Source organism: Clarias gariepinus, chromosome 12, assembly GCF_024256425.1.
Source record: "Clarias gariepinus isolate MV-2021 ecotype Netherlands chromosome 12, CGAR_prim_01v2, whole genome shotgun sequence".
Taxonomy (NCBI): Eukaryota; Metazoa; Chordata; class Actinopteri; order Siluriformes; family Clariidae; genus Clarias; species Clarias gariepinus.
Genome location: NC_071111.1, coordinates 20,657,566 through 20,676,603, shown reverse-complemented (window position 1 = coordinate 20,676,603; position 19,038 = coordinate 20,657,566). Strand labels below are relative to the sequence as shown.

General features: G+C 40.8%; 2 protein-coding genes across 2 annotated transcripts; one reads left to right on the top strand and one right to left on the bottom strand.

Moving 5' to 3' along the window:
- Positions 1–508: 508 nt before the first annotated feature.
- depdc4 (DEP domain containing 4) lies at positions 509–7,200 on the bottom strand. Its single transcript, XM_053508666.1, has 9 exons — positions 7,119–7,200; positions 5,181–5,589; positions 4,952–5,103; positions 4,041–4,233; positions 3,532–3,767; positions 2,896–3,038; positions 2,353–2,478; positions 2,132–2,210; positions 509–2,026 (listed from the first exon to the last, which is right to left on the bottom strand). The coding sequence occupies exons 1-9, from the start codon at positions 7,198–7,200 to the stop codon at positions 1,827–1,829; spliced, it is 1,620 nt and encodes a 539-aa protein (XP_053364641.1). The 3' UTR covers positions 509–1,826.
- Positions 7,201–8,214: 1,014 nt separating this feature from the next.
- Positions 8,215–17,438, top strand: usp44 (ubiquitin specific peptidase 44). The gene is made up of 8 exons (XM_053508665.1): positions 8,215–8,540; positions 12,075–12,332; positions 12,482–13,459; positions 14,915–15,172; positions 15,267–15,462; positions 15,646–15,754; positions 15,868–16,079; positions 16,267–17,438. The coding sequence occupies exons 2-8, from the start codon at positions 12,156–12,158 to the stop codon at positions 16,395–16,397; spliced, it is 2,061 nt and encodes a 686-aa protein (XP_053364640.1). The 5' UTR covers positions 8,215–8,540; positions 12,075–12,155; the 3' UTR covers positions 16,398–17,438.
- Positions 17,439–19,038: the final 1,600 nt, after the last annotated feature.

Below are 19,038 nucleotides of genomic sequence, written 5' to 3'. Positions count from 1 at the left end.
GATCACAAGGAGCGCATGCGTGCTACATGATACTCAGTACTCGTAAACCAAGACTTGCTCAATCAAGTCAAAATTTCTTAAAAATTATTGCTCGTCTTGCGAAACACTCGCAAACCGTGTTACTTGCAATCCGCGGTTTCACTGTATAAAAGAATCCTATGCAACCTGAACATTTTTTTATCCTGTAGAATGCATTTCACTGGAACTAAGCGAACTAAACCTGTTCCTGCATGACCAAGCATGCTCCATGATGCAAAACATTATGTGTTACAGTAAGGGGGACAAAAACTCGAGTTTCCTGCACAGAAACCTGACCTTGATCCCACCAAACACCTTTGGGATGAACTAAAACATTGACTGCACCCCAGACCTCCTCACCTAACATCATTACCTGTTCTCACGCTCTTGTAGCTAAATGATTAGCCACTCTTCAACATCTAGTGCAAATCCTTCTTAGAAGAAGGCGGAGGTTACTATAAAAGTGAATGGTAAATAAATCTAGAATGAGTAATGATCAGGTATGCACATACTTTTGGCCATATAGTGTTTATCAGCCAAGTTAAAATGCACTTTATTTCCGCATATAACCATTAAAATATCCACAAAAACTACAACCCGGGTTAATCCAAAATGATGTACAGTATAGTATTCAAATTCAATAATTTTCAAACAGAAAATTAAATTATTGTTGCAATGTAATGTGTAGTATTTGCAATGCATTAGTGTCATAAAATTTACAGAAAATTAAGTACTATATTTCACAATAGAGATTATTTCTATTCCTACACTGAAAAATATTTGCCCCGAACCTGCACAAATCATTAGGTTTAAAACACAAAAATAAAATTTCTACGTTTACTATCCAGCAGATTTACAACTACAACTCAACTACATTTGTTAAAATAATTTCTCTGTTTAACTGAGTACATCCCTGACTATTTGTACGCAAGTACAGTACTGTGCAAAGGTGTTGACATATTTTAAACGGAAACAAACGTTTCGATGTGACAGGCTGCAAAGTGTCTAAAGATACAATTCAAAAGTTGTTTGTCGATGTAACAACCTCATTTTCCTTCTCATTTGTTCCAACTACTCAGCATTCAGCATCACCAGTATACTAATCACCATCCTGATCATCTGTAATCATCTGCATTATCTCACTGCATCATCTCTTAGGTTAGAGGTCCAATGATAGATAGATCAGGAAGCCTGGAGAACTATTCTTTAAAACTACATTAAAAAATACAACAAAGTCTGGCTCTTTGGAAGCAAAATATGAAGAAATCAGGGGTGGCTCAACACTTTTGCACAGTACTCTATAACCATTCAAGTAATTCTTAGCTGTGGCATTCCAGCAAAAAGCCTGTACAGAAACAATAACAAGGGCAACAAATAATCATGGTCTGCTTGTGAGAAACATCTTGAACCAACGTGAACAACTGAAATTATATTTTTTGTGAGATGAAAACAACTGTGTACTTACTGTAAAAAAGTACAACAGACATAAAAATGTTGCTGCAATACTGATGACCATACATTCTCGTGACATAAGATACAATTAAAAATAAGAAATATGTGCAACTGATGAGTGCATCTGGGGCAGATTACCATGTACCTCTGCAATATCTATTTCCTGTCTGATCTGAATGTGTGCATTGCAGCCACATGACAAGCAATAACAAACAATTTATCAATATTCCAGTGTTCTTCTACAAATTTAATAAATCTGTTTATCCATTTAAAGTATAAACATCTTACGGCTATGTTTCAACCAAGTAAATAAAAATAAAAAAGAGGCCTTCCTTGGAGAAACTCTGCAGCGAGCTCTAGAAGCTGGAGGAGAAATGGTGGAGAAACACTGCAGGATGGTGCTTCTGAAACTCCTTGATCAAACGCCTCCTCTGTTTGATCGACAGATCATTACTAAGTGTGATATGCTCGAAAAGCTTTTTCAGGCTCTCAAAGGTGTTCTTCTCTCGTTGCTCCTCAAACTGCTGTGACGACATCTGCTGACAGAACGCGAACACTACACAGCAACAAAGACAAGCGTACGCACAGAACACGCTTTAGTGCACGCGTTTAATCCAGAGAGCAAGATTATGCATGCAACGTGGCAGTTGTGAAAACTCACGTGCTACGTTATCCGGATCCCGTCCTTGCTGCAGGGTTTGCAGTGCCATCGTCACCGCTTTGATCAGAGACACCGGTGTCTAGTTTCATTGCGTCGAATCCAAATGTAAAGAAAAAGATCAGGCGAACTGTAAGCTTTGCTTAGATAGTCATGTATATGAAAGCTAATAATGCAAGCCTGTCTTGTTCATTGATATGTGGAAGTGAGTGCAGTGACGTTACCTTGAATAGGTGTAAATGGTGGTCCATGAGAAACAGGAGGAGTTGCTCACACTGGGCCCGACTGACATCTTTACTTTGAAGCACAGCCTTCATGAACGTTTTACTGATCATTGATTTGTTCTCCATCTGCTTTTCAACAAACATGACACATTTTTATTGCTTGATTCTGCAACAGATTTTTTAAATATCATTACATTATACAGCTTACACAACTTCGGTGTTTGAAGTTTCAAGACTGCTCAAGACTGTTACACAGTACTGTGTACATATAATAAAAAAAGTGTTCATGTACAGATATTATAAATATAGAAACACACCAATCATTGCTACTTTTGGAGTAGGAGGATTCTCAGTGTGTACTTTAATTTAGCAAAAGTATTTCTGTAAACTTAACTGAAAAAAAAATGTAAAAGGCTAAATTTAGAGAAATGGCATTAAAAAAAAAAAAAGACACAGCCGTCTAAAAACCCCCTTAAATAAGTAATAAATTCTGTTCTACTAAAATGATCATAAAATTAGTATAAATCTGATTGGGCACTGCACCGTTTTGTGCAGCTGGATGGCCTTGGAATCTGCAGCTTCATTCATGAAGGTCAGGAGTCGGCGCAGCTCATTTCTAGAGCTGGCGTCCAGAAGACGAAGACACAGCTGAGACGCCCTTAGAGCATCCTCAGTCCGACCTGAGTCTGAAACACACAGACATAAAAACATCAAACTAAAATGCATTCTCTGTCTCTCTCTCTCAATTAACAGATTATATCTCTATAGGGACAATATATCTATTTTGGGGGGATTTTATTTCATCTTAAACATGCATAGAAACAGAGACTAACACTTATAAGGTGTGTAAAGCTAAAATAAGTGAAATGATGGAGCTGAAATCATTCGTCAAGGACCAATTGTAACGCGATCAGAGTATGACACCACTCTCAATAATGTCAATAACTTTTGTGTGTGCGAGAGAGAGAGAATGCATTTTAGTTTGATGTTTTTATGCCTGTGTGTATGCATCACCTCACAGTGACTAATGGAGCAAAGGTACAGACTCAATATACAAGCACCAGTCTCTACTATGATGTAACAGTATAAGGTCTGTGTATAAAAACCTGCCTGTAAGAGACTGCGGTCAGTATCATGTGAGACAGATATGAGAGTGTTTGTTCTCTGCATCAGTTTTACCCAGTAGCTTAAGGATGCCTGCATGAATGTCCATGTAACATCCAGCCAGCAGGGGAACTCTCTCCTGACTGTTGTAGTACTTGGCTATGGCGTCGAATAGTAGTTTCTTGTAGACGCCCGACTTCTCGTCACCCTCTGCGGTCTGGACCTGAATCAGCTGTTCCCCTGTCGCTACTATCACCTCGTCTGGAAACAGCTCTAGACAGTCTGCAGCCGCCAACAGCCACGAGTCCAGCCTTCCAAACACAAAGACAGAAGGTGGATGAACAACACTAATCCACCATCATAGGCGAATTAAACATGACGGTAAAGCTATAAATCCATAAGAGAAATTCAGAAAATATTTTTGTTTAAAAGTAAGAATTGATGATGAACTGTTGACTTCCCAAAACCTGGCTACTTCATTAGTTATTTGTTATCTAACATCCATAAAATAACTAATATAACAGTTATTTCGACATTAACTGAACTTTTGCTTGATTTACAGGAACATCGTTTTAGACACTGACTCCGGCAGGTTGAGGATCTCGGACACTTCCCGGTCCACGCAGGTGTTGGAGATGACCAGGTCACTGTTCCTCAGCAAACGCATGCGAAGAGGACCAGATTTCGAGGGTGACTTCAGCACACAGTCCAACACCGGCACCTCCACTAACTGCAACAGCTGGAGAAGTGTTTGTTGTTTCCACACTTCCTGTACCACTGCAAAAACAAGATGGTATCATCAAAACTGTACAGACAGCAGAATATCTGCTCATTCATACATAAATTTTTCATCCTGCTGATCCTGTGTAGGGCTTCCGGGGTTCTGAAGGCTAGGAATTATTCCTTTTACTGATTGGTGCCAGTAATATATATTCTTTCATAATCAAACACACATGATCTCATTGTTTGAATTGTTACATGAATTTCAGAGTTACTTAGCGTTTGCTTCTTTTTTCTTTATGACATATGATCTGCACTCAAGCTGACATGGACTGCACAGGTTTGTGCAAAACTTTTTTACCTATAGTAACGCTCAGTCTATATAAACGTACTACTTAACAATCGTCTTAGTCACTAGCGATTGCATTTGCGCCATTGTTGAACCCACTGCGCTACATAACTCACAGAGATTACACTATTGACAGATTGGTTTAAACACCAATAAACCAGCATGGAAGACAAACGACAAATGGTTGGTCCAAGAAAGATAAAAAAAATGGGTGGATGATGGTGTAAATGCATGGCTTGTGACTACGGAGAAAGAGTTAATTTACCAACATGTGCAATTTGAACAACCTCTGAAGAATTTAAAATTGTAAAACGTTCTGTTTACTTCTAATTTTTTATGTATATTTTTTTTTGCTGTTGTTAATGAGATGATTCAATATATATTAAAACACCAGCACGGACCCACCTTTACAGAAACCGGTCTCACCTTGTTTTGAAAGGAAGGTAGTAGACAAACCAACACGATTCAAACCAGAAGGCATTGACGGCTGAAGGTTTATAGTTTTTAGTATTCTCTCCACCCTTCTGTCTGACGACCCAAGTGCCAAGGGGTTAGAGATGGTCCTTACATCATCAAACCTTTAAACACAAATTAATTTGCTCATAATAAATGTATTATATTTAGGTTAATGCAATATCATTAAATATTTCCTGACCTGGACCCCTTCTTCTTCTTTCCATTTTCTTTCACAGGTGTTTCATTCTCCACATCACTGTTGTGTTTGGCTGATCCAGGAAGGCCGTCTGAATCCAGAAACCGGTAGAGACTGCAGCCAGAGTCCTCGAAGGCCAACTCTTTTTCCCTACGGAAGAGCTTCATGCCGACTGGTTCAAACACTCTAGCATCCATTAGAGCCTGGCAAAGCCTGACAGCTTTGAGGCGGGTCACATCACTAGCGCAAAAATAGATGTTCTGCATGAGGTGGCTGAGAACCACGTCGACAGCATCAGAGCCAATGAAGCAGTCACGGTGTACACGCAAGTGCTGCCGTCGACGCCTGACCTCCACCTGCGTCTGTAAGGCCTCGATGATGTTACGCCACAGCTGTGTTGCTTTAAACGGTCCTGTCATAGTACAGAGAAATAGAGAGAGAGAGATTTGGGTTTGTGTCTCAATTCAACCATGGAGTTTTTGTTAACACTTTACTTAAAGTAACACTTTTTAAAATGCAACACTGCTGTATTGGGTGCAGGTTCTGAGCAAACTGTGATAGTGTGATACATATGATATATTGTACAGATGTTGCTGACCTCTATTCTAGATCCATCTATCTATCTATCTATCTCTCTCTCTCTCTCTCTCTCTCTATACACACACATGCTTATTATATATATATATATATATATATATATATATGTACTGTACATACACATTTATTATTTATTTATTTTTTACAATTCTAAACAAACAGCAAGTAATCTGTACCGTCTGCTAGCATGCGAATGGTTTAAAGGTCGACTTACAAGACTTAGGTGCTGCCTTTGTGAAAAACTTTTCATACTCAAATGATTCACTGTGCATTGTTCTTAAGTGTCAAATAAGATTTCCAGACTGCCGATGGCTTGTTGATGTGGGTGTTGACTCACGTATTTTGCGTAATCACAATAGTATCAGTTTATATGATCGGCCGGTTGAGAGAAGACAACCGATCTGTAAAAAATTAAGTGATTACCTGCCGAATTCGGTCAGCAGACAATCAATCTAAGCATGACAAATGTGGGCAAAAGTATTAAGATAAGATTTGAAATGTATTATAGTTCTCCCTGTGCACCAAAAAGGTGGTTTCACTAATTAGTTTGAGTCTATCTGACTGAAGAGCTGTGCTAATTAAGTGAAAAACTAGTGATGACTTCTGGTGCCATGGCTTGGGTCATCTCCAGACCTAAACCTAAACTGTTGGACAACGGTGAAGAAGGCAGTAGCAGTCAAGATCTGAACATGATTTTCAGGAAGCCATCAGGCAGGCGTGGATTATGAATGTAGAGTACTGCAGATGTCTTTTTGGCTCTATACAGAGCAGAGACTTTACACTAACTACTGATGGTTGTACAGCAATTTCATTGAATAAAATAAATTATTCTCACCATCTTGGTGGATATCATATTAAAGAAATCTCAGTATGTTATTAAAACATTGAATTTCACTTTCTTCTCAATATTTTTCCTGTGACTGAACTAGTATATATTAAATATAGAGTAGTAAAACTGAAGTTGTTAGTTAGTTTAAGTTAATAAATGCCTCACCTGTTCTTAATGTAAAGCATTGCCTTGTTGTTTTTTCTTACTTTGTTAGGATCTCTAAGGTGAGTTATATTATGACTAGTAAAGGACAGAAAGCTCTTGTTATGCTGACACAAACACAATAATGTTATTTTGAAGAAGAGAGACATCTGTCTCAGCGAGTAAACGTTACAGCAAACTCCCCACCAACTGACAGGTTAATGAATTACTAACTAACGGCTTATAGCAGGTTAGCTACAGCGCCTCATAGCCGATGTTTATGACGCTGGAATTACAAAGCACGAATTATACACAGAACTAACATTAATTCACTTTAACATGTCTGTATATTTATGTTGTTTAAAGAGAGAGACCTGTTGGAAGTTTCTTTCCGGTAAAACACCTCGTTTGGCTGTTGAGCCTCCTGAACCTCGGCGTCAAATCAACCGCCATCATTACTGAACCGGAAATGACGTATGCGTGTGCGGAAACTGGGCAAAAGACAAGAAGGTTATTTTTCCCTGCTATTTTTTTATTTACTTTTTTTCTTTCTTTTTTTATTCATTTAGTTGTCTGTTTATTTCTTGGTTTTCTCTCTGTAAATCTTGCACTTTTATACTTTTTGTGCAGTAATTGTCATGTTTTGTGATTTAATAAAAAATAAGTTTTTCCTGAAGAATGTCTTTCTAAAAAAAAGACAAGAAGCAGTGAAATGCTGTTCTGAGACCAGTTTCCGTATATGTAATATAATGCTATTACTACTACTACTACTACTATTACTACTACTATTATTATTACTACTATTAATAATAATATTAATTATATTTTTTTTTCTTTACTTAATTTATAACACAGAATATCAGTCTAAAGTTTTAATACACCTTCTAATTCAATGTTTTTTTTCAATATTGAAGATTTCAAAACTATGAAATAACATATTCCATAAGATAATTAAGCAACAATAACAGTCAATTGTTACTTTAAGACATGAAGGTCAGCTGTTCAGGAATAGTTCTTGCAAGAACAATGTTGGCAAGTGCATTTGCAAAACCTATAAAAACCATAATAAAACTGGCTAAGTATAATATAACTGTTCATATCACAGCAACATTTGTGGGATAAATAAAAACTTCCCAGTGCAGCTTTAATGTGAACTGTAGTGTGATAACCTTTAAATATATGCGTGTTTTTTATGACTTTGTTCAGACAAGTAAAACGTTGTTAACCATGCAGCAGTTTGATCTCTTCAGGCACCATGATTGGAGTAAATCTGAATTAATGTTTGTTCTGGAAATATCCTTGCTATGTCACATTATCTACCTTAATATTCATAACACAACTAAATTATCTGAAAATCTGCTCAGGTATTCTCATAATGTTAAAATGCGCGGGGGGAACATGAAATAAATGAGGAGGAACTGACGTATGCTGGGCGGGCTTTTGATGTTTGTTTACTAACATGAAAGGAGCCGTAGCACAGTTGCCAGGGAAACGCTCGACCTTGCTGCTAATAGCCAGCTCGACTCGTCTGATATCCAATGCAGAATTTCTCAGATAGTCGTTTGCATGTATGTAGGAGTTAAAGATGCGGAATTGTAAACTAATAAAACTTCCCTGAAGCGTTACAGGGGAGAAAAACGCCGCCTTTGTCATCGCGAGCCTTCCGCGCGACATTACGTCAGTGGCCCTCGACGTCATGTCGCACACCACGCGACAACCTGGAGACAAGATGGCGACTGCGGCGCTACCCGATGTGTGTGTGAGTTAAAATACCGCGGGTGGAAAAAAAAGAACAGGTATGTACAGAAAAAAATTCTTTAAATGATAAAGTGGCAAACGTCATCTGTTGTTGGGAAGAAATAGTGAAATAAAGCGGAGATTTCATCCTTTAGTCAAATGCTAGGGCATGAAAGTTAGCTAAAGCTAATTTAAAGCAATAGCCGAGTAGCTCGCTAGCCGTGATTGTTGTGAGCTAGCTACTCGCTGCTAAGTTTATTCCCTTTCAACCTGGCAGTTTTATGAATGCACTTTAGCTTAGCATATTTTAGCCTAGCTATCCAACAAAACTAGGATTATTCAAGTATTAATCAAAGGTAACTTCATAATCACGCGCTCACCTCCAGCTGATCTGACTAGAGTTTATTATAATAATATTAATAATTATGAATGATGATCTTTTAAATTGATAAGCCGGATGGGTCACTAAATCACGTCCATGCTGCACTCTGGAATGGGCGGACCCTGTCCAATAACACCGACAGGGTCACTCAGCTACTCTTTAAGGGGAATAAAACACATCCGTGGTCAGGAAGTGTTAGTAATAACCATATAATAGTGCCTTATTTTTAGCATTAAATATTTTAATATTAAATGCAAAAACAAGTCGGTGTCAGTGAATCTTAGTTCCAAACCTGGATCACTTTCAAAGCTGTCTATTTTAAGCCGCCAGTGTGTTTCCTAATCCTCTGCTGTAGGAAAACTCCAGTGTGCTTCATGCAAGCTAATGACCTTCATTTATACCAAGTTTTGCTTCAACTCGAAAGTGTGTGTACACTATCAACTCATCATGATGAGCACGCTTGTAGTGTACTGGATTCTCACCACATGGTTTCTCATGCTTTCTGTGTACAAGCCAGCACAGCGCTTGTCGCACCAGTTCTCATTTAACAGCCCCGCTGGACCTGAGATTAAATGGCGCTAAATTGCTGAACCCGGTCGTTTTGTTCGAGCTTTACCCTGACAGAGCCCGCCTCCGCCGCGCTGTGATTGGCGAAACCGCGGGTGCTTAGAGCATCCTGGCCAATCACAGAGCAGGAAGGAGGAACCGTGTAGCCAATGTGAGTGCAGAACGGAGATTAAAAAATCTCAGTACACACATTTACTGATTTTTTTTTTTTTTTTATATCAACGGTCTTGCCATTTTCTGAATGTATGGCGGTTTGTATTAGCTGATAATACTATTAGTGTGTACACATAAAGGAAAACATTTATTATTAGGTATCCTGGTAACCGATTAACTGTCTATTGAGATAATTATTTTTCATTCTTTCATCTTATCCTGTCCCAGGAAACTTTCGGCACAAGGTGGGGGTGCGCACTAGATAGGGTGGCAATCAAACACACACACACACACTACGGGCAATTAGGGAACACCAATTAGCCTAATCTGTACGTCTTTGGACTGTGGGAGGAAACCCGAGCAAACTCCATGCACAAAGAGAGAGGAATTGAACCTGGCTTGGAATCGAACCCGGACCCTTGAGGTTCAGGGCGACAGTGCTAACCACTACACCACCATGCCGCCTTTATACCTCAGTACTTTTTATTTATAATCTTTACCTTTTATGCTGTGGCCTGGAGCCTATCTCGGTAGACTTTGGGCACAAGGTGGGGTACACCCTGGACAGGGTGCCAGTCCATTACAGAACGCACACACTACAGGCAATTGGGGAATGCCAGATAGCCTAATCTGCATGTCTTTGGACTGTGGGAGGAAACCCACCAAGCATGGGGAGAACAAGCAAAGACCATGCACAAGACCCTAAACGGGAACCAAACCTGGAACCTGAAGGTGCGAGGCAACAGTGCCCACCACTAAGCCACTGTGCCGCCCCCTTTTATTATATCTGACCTTTTTAGATTGGCAATACTTTACAGGTTACTGTCTGCATTTCCAAGAGTGTAAACATTTACAGCATTATTACAGAGACACAATCTGCATGTCTTTGGACTGTGGGAGGAAACCCACCAAGCACTGGGAGAACATCCAAACTCACACACACACACACACACACACACAGATCCAACGTGGGAATTAAACCCCCACCCTGGTGGAGTGAGGCCACGTGGTAACCACTATGCTGCCGCCACTTAGTGCAGTTTGCTTAACTTATACCTGGCACTCAAAGTTTTCTTTTATCTTTTGCCCTGGCATTTTTAATCCTCTAGGCTTGTTGTAGACAGATCTCGCGTTTTTGCACTTAGATGTGTTTAAATAAAAGCAGAAAGTCAGAACCACAGCCACCGATGTGAACAAACGGGACAGAGACCACAGTAAAGGGTGTGTTCACACTTGACGTGTTTGGTTTGATTAAAACAAATCCTGTTGCGTCTGTTCTGTAAATGTGGTTTACCTGTACAAGTACGAACCCTGCCTAAGGTTGTTTTCACATTAGGGATTGTTTCCAAGAACACTTGACCACAATGATTTTGATCAGTGAGAAAATAATCGTTCTTCTGGATAAAGGGGTCTCTAGAACGGTACAGCATACTCGGGCATGGATCAATCAGATATGGAAGTTAATTGTACTCAAGAGTGGAGGTACATCACTGTTTAGATGTAAGATTATCGGTTTTCTCTTAGAATTAACCCAACTCATTCACTACCAACTGTGCATTAATTTTTTTTACAATTCTTACAAAAAAGCTTAATGAAAATGCTTTGATAAGCCGGATGGGACACTAAAAAGTGTCCCATCCGGATTGTGGCACTGAAAGCCATCAGAAGCCTACTAATATGGAAGCAAAAATCAATACTTTAATAGACTTGCATAGCATGGAAACTCCAATGTAACCCTCTTTTTCTTCTTATTGTCTAAGCAAAAACAACATGAACTCTGACCGCAATAAGTTTTAGGCACATCTACAAATCAGTTGTGCCTAATGTGAAAACAGTCTAGAAGTGAAGTTTTTTTTTTTTTTGTGTTCACATTGAGTTTATTTGAGAGAGGACTCGGTTCACTTTCAGCTTTTAAACTTTTATGCACACCTAGCAAGTAAATCGAGACCCTTCAAAAGGTGAGTCCACTTCCAAGCGAACTCTCGGGCAGGTTGATTGAAATGTGAATACATAACAGACCAAAGATACAGTATGTAAAAAAAAATAAATAAAATAAGCAGAGAGCAAATGTGGACCAAAGAGAGGTAAAATAATAAAAAGATAAAAACAATACCACCATATAAAGAAATCCAATGCACGCACAAACACTTATCTGTCAGGATTTATTTTTACTTTATTTTAAACATTAAGTGCAGGTTAGTTTTTTTTTATTTTTACTTTATATTTTGTGTTAATTATTTGTATGTATTTATTTTTTGGGGCTGTGGAACGAATAATTTGAATTTTGATAATTTCTTATGGGAAAATTCGGTTTTCAATTCAGGATTTGGTTTACGAGTGTTTTGGAATACGAGCCCACTTCCGGAACGAATTATGCCTGTAATCCAAAGTTCCACTATATATATATATATATATATATATATATAACAGACGTGGTTTGTACTGGTCAGGTCTGACCTTCACCATCCCATGTTTCCCTTCACCCCATCAGATGCAGCATGCCTTGGCAGGAGGTAGTTGTACGGCTGGCCGCCTTTGCCACGGTCATGTGAAGCGTGTTTGAGTAACTGTGATGGACAAGTGTAAGCACGTGGGTCGACTGAGGCTCGCACAGGACCACTCTATCCTGAACCCGCAGAAATGGCACTGCGTGGACTGCAACACCACGGAGTCGGTGTGGGCGTGTCTCAGCTGCTCACACGTGGCCTGCGGACGCTACATAGAGGAGCACGCACTGCAGCACTTCAAGGTAGGAAAGAAATAACACTTTCTCTGTTTATTAATGTGATGACTAAAAAAAAAAGGAACTTATCTACATAGGTGTTAATTAATGACGTGAGTCTTAATGAATAGGTTGTTCATATATTTTTTTTAATGCTTGTTTTTTTCTCCCTGCAGGAGCAGCGCCACCCTCTGGCTCTGGAGGTGAACGAACTGTACGTCTTCTGCTACCTGTGTGACGACTATGTGTTGAACGACAACGCCACGGGAGACCTGAAGCTGCTGCGCGGCACACTGGGCGCCATCAAGAGTCAACGCTATGAGGTGACGACACGCAGCGGGCGCACGCTGCGCTCCGGCGCAGCCCAGCTAGAGCACGGGAACGCGCAGGAGTTGCAGCTGCGCGCAGAGGACCGCATGTTCACGGCACTGTGGCACCGGCGTCGAGCACTCATGAGCCGCGTGTTCCGCACCTGGTTCGGCCACACGGAGCGCGGCAGGAGTTTCCTGGAGGAGGAGCGAAAGCGTGAGGAAGAGGAGGAGCGCAGGAGGGAGGCGCGGGAGAGGAGACGGACACTTAAACGGCAGCTCCGGGAAGAGCTGGAAAGCGCGCCGCCGCGAAAAAGCAGCCGGATCCGCAAGCAGAGCCAGAAAGCGACAGAGGCGTCGTTAACAGAAAAGAAACAAATCCAACACAAGCCAGCTCCACCGTCTAATGTTCGGACTCGAAAAGATAAGACGCCTCAGAGGAGGCCAAGCACCTCGGCCAAGAGCAAACAGACTCGGGGTCCGCCTACCAAACCAGGCGACTCCCCCATTAAGAGGCGGCCCACGGTTACACCAGGAGTGACTGGTTTAAGAAATCTTGGCAACACATGCTACATGAACTCCATACTGCAGGTTCTGAGTCACCTGCACGTGTTTCGAGAGTGTTTTTTGAGACTGGACCTGAACCAGGCGCTGGAGCTGCTAGCGTCCGCCGTTAGTCAAAAGCTGGGGCTCTCGGTTCAGCACGGCGCCCAGCCCAAAGCCAGTGGTCAGGGATCAGGGCTTAGCGGGGGCGCCTCACGCTCACGCAGCATGGAGCTCATTCAGCCCAAAGAGCCGAGCTCCAAACACATCTCACTCTGCCATGAGCTGCACACACTGTTCCAGGTACACGCTCGATGTATAACAAACAGTACAGTCACTGATATTATACATGAGATATACCCAAAAGAGCCCATGCCGACTCCAAAATAAAAAAAAAATTATAAAGAATTTTTATGGTAATAATAGCAGCCCCACGTGCCCGTGTTAGAAGCTGCATGCACCTGTATGCTGGCAGCCACTCAGTCCGCATGCTCAAAAAACAGAAAAACTTTAAAATTTTTGGCAAAAGAGCACCTAAAGAACCATTTTGTTAAGTCTTGTTCTTCTGGCCATGTTATAATGTGATTGTGATTGTGATTAGTATTATTATTTTTATTGACCTTTTCCACAACTCTTTAAATCTCTTACATTATAACATATTATATTGGTTCGAATAAATCAGTTTAATGTTTAATATGTACAGGTATCTGCCATAAAATAGCCCGAGAAGCTGGTATGGCAATAAATCCTAATACAAACAAACGAAAGCCTGCATGCTCACTGTAGAAATGAGTTTTGAGACTTGAAATTGCAGTTTCTTTATAATCCTGACCTGCATACATATTTTCATCTTGTGTGGTAGGAGTGAATTACTTGCCAAGTTTGTTTAGAAATAATAACTATGGCTCATGACAGAGGTATGTGCTGCTCAGTAAAAATGTGGAAGTTAATAAACGTTAAACTCTAAATTAGTTTGTATTGTTTAAATGCTGCGCTTGGTTTTTAGGTGAGAGAACGTGCTACCATTAATTAATAATTAAAGTTTATATATATATATATATATATATATATATACCTGTGTGTGTGTATACACAATTTTAATCTAATCAGCACATGGGTACTGTGAGATCATATCAGGTGGTGAATGGTGATTTCCATCCCTACTTGCCATCATTTGCTGTTGCGTGAACACATTGGTGAAGAACCTTCAAAAACACACGCAGTCATGAAGAAACTGAAATGCATCAATATTGTGACATCATTAATAAACCCATCCATCAACCCATCATTATTGTCTGCACTTAAAGAGCACCAAAAATGCTTCTAGTATGGAATGAAAAATAAGGGAATTTATTTTGTCACCATGACAACAACCCGAGCAACTCAAGTTCATTCACTGCCATTAATCCCCCCATAAAAAAAAAGTGATCCAAAACATCCAGTTTTGACCCAGTCATTCTGGATGTAGTATTTTTTTGACAATTTACTTCTGCTGCGTTTTGCTGTCTGAGTGTTTCTGAAACCAGCCATAAATCTCTACAGATGTTTATTTATTTATGCTTTGCATTAACAAATCAGGTCACTTAATGATTTGGTGCTGATAACCCAAATTGTGCTTAATCATTATACAAATTCGTGTTGATTTTACTCTAACAGATTTAAAATTAGTTTAAAAACACATAGCTTAGAATCTATTCATAGTGATGTAATGTACTGTATATGGCAAGTGTTCTCCTAATAATATCTGTGTGTTTTTAGGTGATGTGGTCAGGAAAGTGGGCTCTGGTGTCTCCGTTTGCGATGCTGCACTCGGTATGGCAGTTGATCCCGGCGTTCCGAGGTTACGCGCAGCAGGACGCGCAGGAGTTCCTCTGCGAGCTCCTGGACAAAGTCCAACGCGAGCTGGAGCGAACCGGAACGCTCACGCCTGCCTCCGTGCCGGCCAATCAGAGACGCCTGATCAAACAGGTGCTCAGCGTGGTCAATACCATCTTTCATGGCCAGCTACTCAGCCAGGTGAGGAGGAAGAGTACACTCTCGCGAGATACACGCGAACATCCGCACCATACGTTGTACTGTATACCTGACCGCCTCGCCTTTATGTCCTCAGGTCAGGTGTCTGGCGTGCGATCATCGTTCGGACACGGTGGAGCCGTTCTGGGATCTGTCGTTAGAGTTTCCCGAGCGTTACCACAGCAACAGTAAGGACGCCACACAGGTGCCGTGTAGGCTGACGGAGATGCTGGCCAAGTTTACAGAGACGGAGGCTTTAGAAGGAGCCATTTATGCCTGCGATCACTGCAACAGTGAGTCGAACATGATGCATAATAGAAACTTTTTGTGAAAAACCATACATTATAGTAATTTACTTACTGTTGGTATTAATTTTGTACACACACGTACTACTAATTGTTAAAATCATTAAAAGGACGACTTGTCGCTGCGTTTTTGTCGTGTAAGTCAGTCGGATCTGTGTTACCGTGTCTCAGATAAACGCCGTCGCTTCTGCTCCAAGCAAGTGGTCCTGACAGAAGCTCAGAAGCAGCTGGTGGTCTACAAACTGCCTCACGTCCTACGACTACACCTTAAGCGCTTTAGGTACTTGCACACACACACTCACATACAAAAAAAACACATGCGTTTATTATAGGAGTGCTCGAGATGCGCCGTCTGTTGACGTGTTTTGCTTGCGTGTGTGTTTGTGTGGTCAGATGGTCAGGTCGTAACCACAGAGAGAAGATCGGCGTCCACGTCAAGTTCGAGCAGGAACTGAACATGGAGCCCTACTGCTGCAAAGACTCCGCTTCCAACACGTCACTCCGCCACCAACACTTCCTCTACCAGCTCTCCGCCGTCGTCATGCACCACGGGAAGGGCTTCGGCTCGGGCCATTACACCGCCTTCTGTTACAACACAGAGGGAGGTAGGAGACGCAGGGATCTGCTTTTCTTCTATATTAATAATATTGTTATTTTAAAGTTCTGACCTATTGATTGAAATAGGATTTTGTTACCCGTTTTTTTTTTTTTTTGCAGAGATGAAAATATTCAGTGTCTGTATTGATCTCTCTCTCTCTCTCTCTCTCTCTTTTTATCTGTCTGTCTCTCCAGGATTTTGGGTGCACTGTAATGACTCCAAGCTAAGTGTGTGTGCAGTCGAGGAGGTGTGTAAGGCTCAGGCCTACATTCTGTTCTACACACAGACCAACTCTCAGGACAAAGGCAAAGCCAGCGACCTCTGACCCCACACCCCCCCACTTAGCAGCCTGTCAGCCAGAGACTTTGTATTGTACAATTCATGTTGATATGGGTTAAAGCCAGTCTGTGTGTCTGTATCTGTCTGTCTGTGTATGTGTGTGTGTGAGAGCGAAAGAGAGAGAGAGAGAGAGACTGCACAAGTCTAACCGGCATCATGCCTTCCACAGATTCTTGGCAGTGGGCACTCTTGCAGTGATTGTGTGTGTGTTTGTAAGAGATATCAGTCATGGCCAGAAGCATTAGTGCAGATTGGTTCGATCGTTTTGTTTCTCCTGTGTGCAAAAATGTACTTGCTCACAAACCAAAGTAGAAAAAAAAAAAAAAAACCAAGCTAAATGTTGCCTGTTCCCAGATTTACACTCCTATGGGACAGATGACATGACTCTGATGTCACGATTATAGTGTGTATGTGAATGCGGGCGTGCGTGTGTGTGAGAGAGAGAGAGGTTTCTTTACATCCACTTAAAGTGCCCTGCCATTTTCTGATCAGTTGATTTAATTAAGGCTCTTCTAGTGTTACCAGCTCCTTTACGAACGTGGTTCGAGCAATTCAGGATTTCGCGTTCCGTCTTTTCAGATTTTCCCTGAATGTACTTTTATACGCCAAGTATTTGGTTAAATAAGATTTCTTTTTTTATTTTTGTAAAAAAAAAGAAAGAAAATGATTTAGAGGGGGTTTGGGGGGGTTCTTACCAGCGAACACATCACATATGCTGGATGTACAGTAATCCACCTGTGAGAGAGAGTGTCTGTGCCTGTGTGTGTGGTAGTGTCTGACTCATTCCGCGACTGTCTTGTGGTTAGCACGTTCTCTGCGTAGGTGGATGTCTGTCAGAGAACCCGCGGTTATATCTTGTCCACCAGTTCACACGCTCTTGAGTCTGCCTCTTTTCCGGTTGGTTCCTGTTTTGAGTTGCTCCGCTGTTCAGCAGGTATAGATGTAAAACTATGCAAATTGTTACCTCAATTTATAGAGAAATTTACCTCAATAAAATGAGACTATTTTTGCATTTTTCTAAATATCAGTTGCATTGTGTCTTTATTCAGGCCTTTTTTTTTTTTTTTTGTCCTTTATTCATTTTCAGTAGCTACATTATGATGGACCAGGAGGCTGTTCCAGAAATACCAGGCGTGAAGCAGGAAAACACTGTTACCAGTCAATTGCAGAAAATCACACACGCACTTATGTTTACATCCATTGTCAGTTTAGTGAAGCCTTTTTTTTGTCTGTGTGTTTTTGTGATGTAGAGAACATGCACCGAGACTCAAAACCGGATCATTACCCACTGTATCATCTGGTGACTTTCTAGATGTCTATAAACAACCAGCCATATAACAGTTAAAGTGCCTTATGAAAGTATTCACCCCTTGGTGTTTATCCTGTTTTGCTGCATTGTAACCTGGTGTTAAAATGCATTTATGGCAATTTGTACCCAACTCAGGTCTGTGTGCATGGAGTGTTTCCACATGCACAGTATTCTAATGTACGTTCTCAAATTGCCCATAGTGTGTGATGGACTAGCACCTTGTCCAGCGTGTACCCTGCCTCTTGCCTGATGTCTTTTGGGATAGTCTTCAGCCCTGCTGTGACCCTGTTCATTATAGAAAATGAATGCATGCGACATAAACAAACAGGAATCTGTGAGAGTGCGCATAAAGTATTCATGAAACCCTAAATAAGATGTTTTTCAGTCAATTAACTTCAGAAGTCCCATAATTAGTTGGTCTAAAAGGCTATGGAGTCTACAGTACTACTATTATACTATGCAACATAAAGACTCAAACAGTCTCTCTAACCAGATCCGACATAAAGTAGTGAAGAAGTATAGATCATGGTATGGTTATAAATATGTATTCCAGATTCTTTTAGTTTGGTGGATTGTGCAATATTCATATTATTGCACACATTCTTAACTCTATTGATCAATGCCCTTCTTGAGTGTTTAGGTGGAAGGCCTTTTTTTTTTAAAAAACTACACTTAGCATTATCAGTTTACTACTATTACATTTCTGAGGCAACTAAAAGAAAATGAAAAGCAGAGCCAATGCTGACTTTTTGTCTGTACATATTTATATTTATTATATTTTACAACAAATGTACTGTATATGGAGAAAAATGTCCCAAATCAAAATGCACAGTTTCCAGTTTCTTAAGTTAAATGCGAATGTAGGAATTTGAGTTTGAGTTTTAATCTTGAAGACGCAGGAAACCACCTGAACCTTTTGAACCACTTATTAAAAGAGGAGTAAAGGAGTGCCTCTATGTATGTGGAACTGTAACATCTTCACTATGTAGCCAAAGGTAGATGGACACCTGACTTCTTGTTAGTCATCCGGCTGAGCTCATCAGGGGGTCACTACAGCAGGCTGTTCGATCAACCCACCCATTTTCATCCAGGATTGGGACCGGCACTGCATCCATTGGCTGGGGTTCAAACCCAGATTTCCAAAAGCATAGGTTATAATATGGAGTTCCTGCCACTCCAGCCTTTGCAGTTACAGGAATCTCCACTCTTCTGGCTAGGCTCTCCACATCATTCAGATATAAGAGCAGTAGTGAGATAGGGCACTGAAGTGAGGGTGGGAGATCTGGGATGTACTCGGTTTTCCAGTGGAGGACACTGG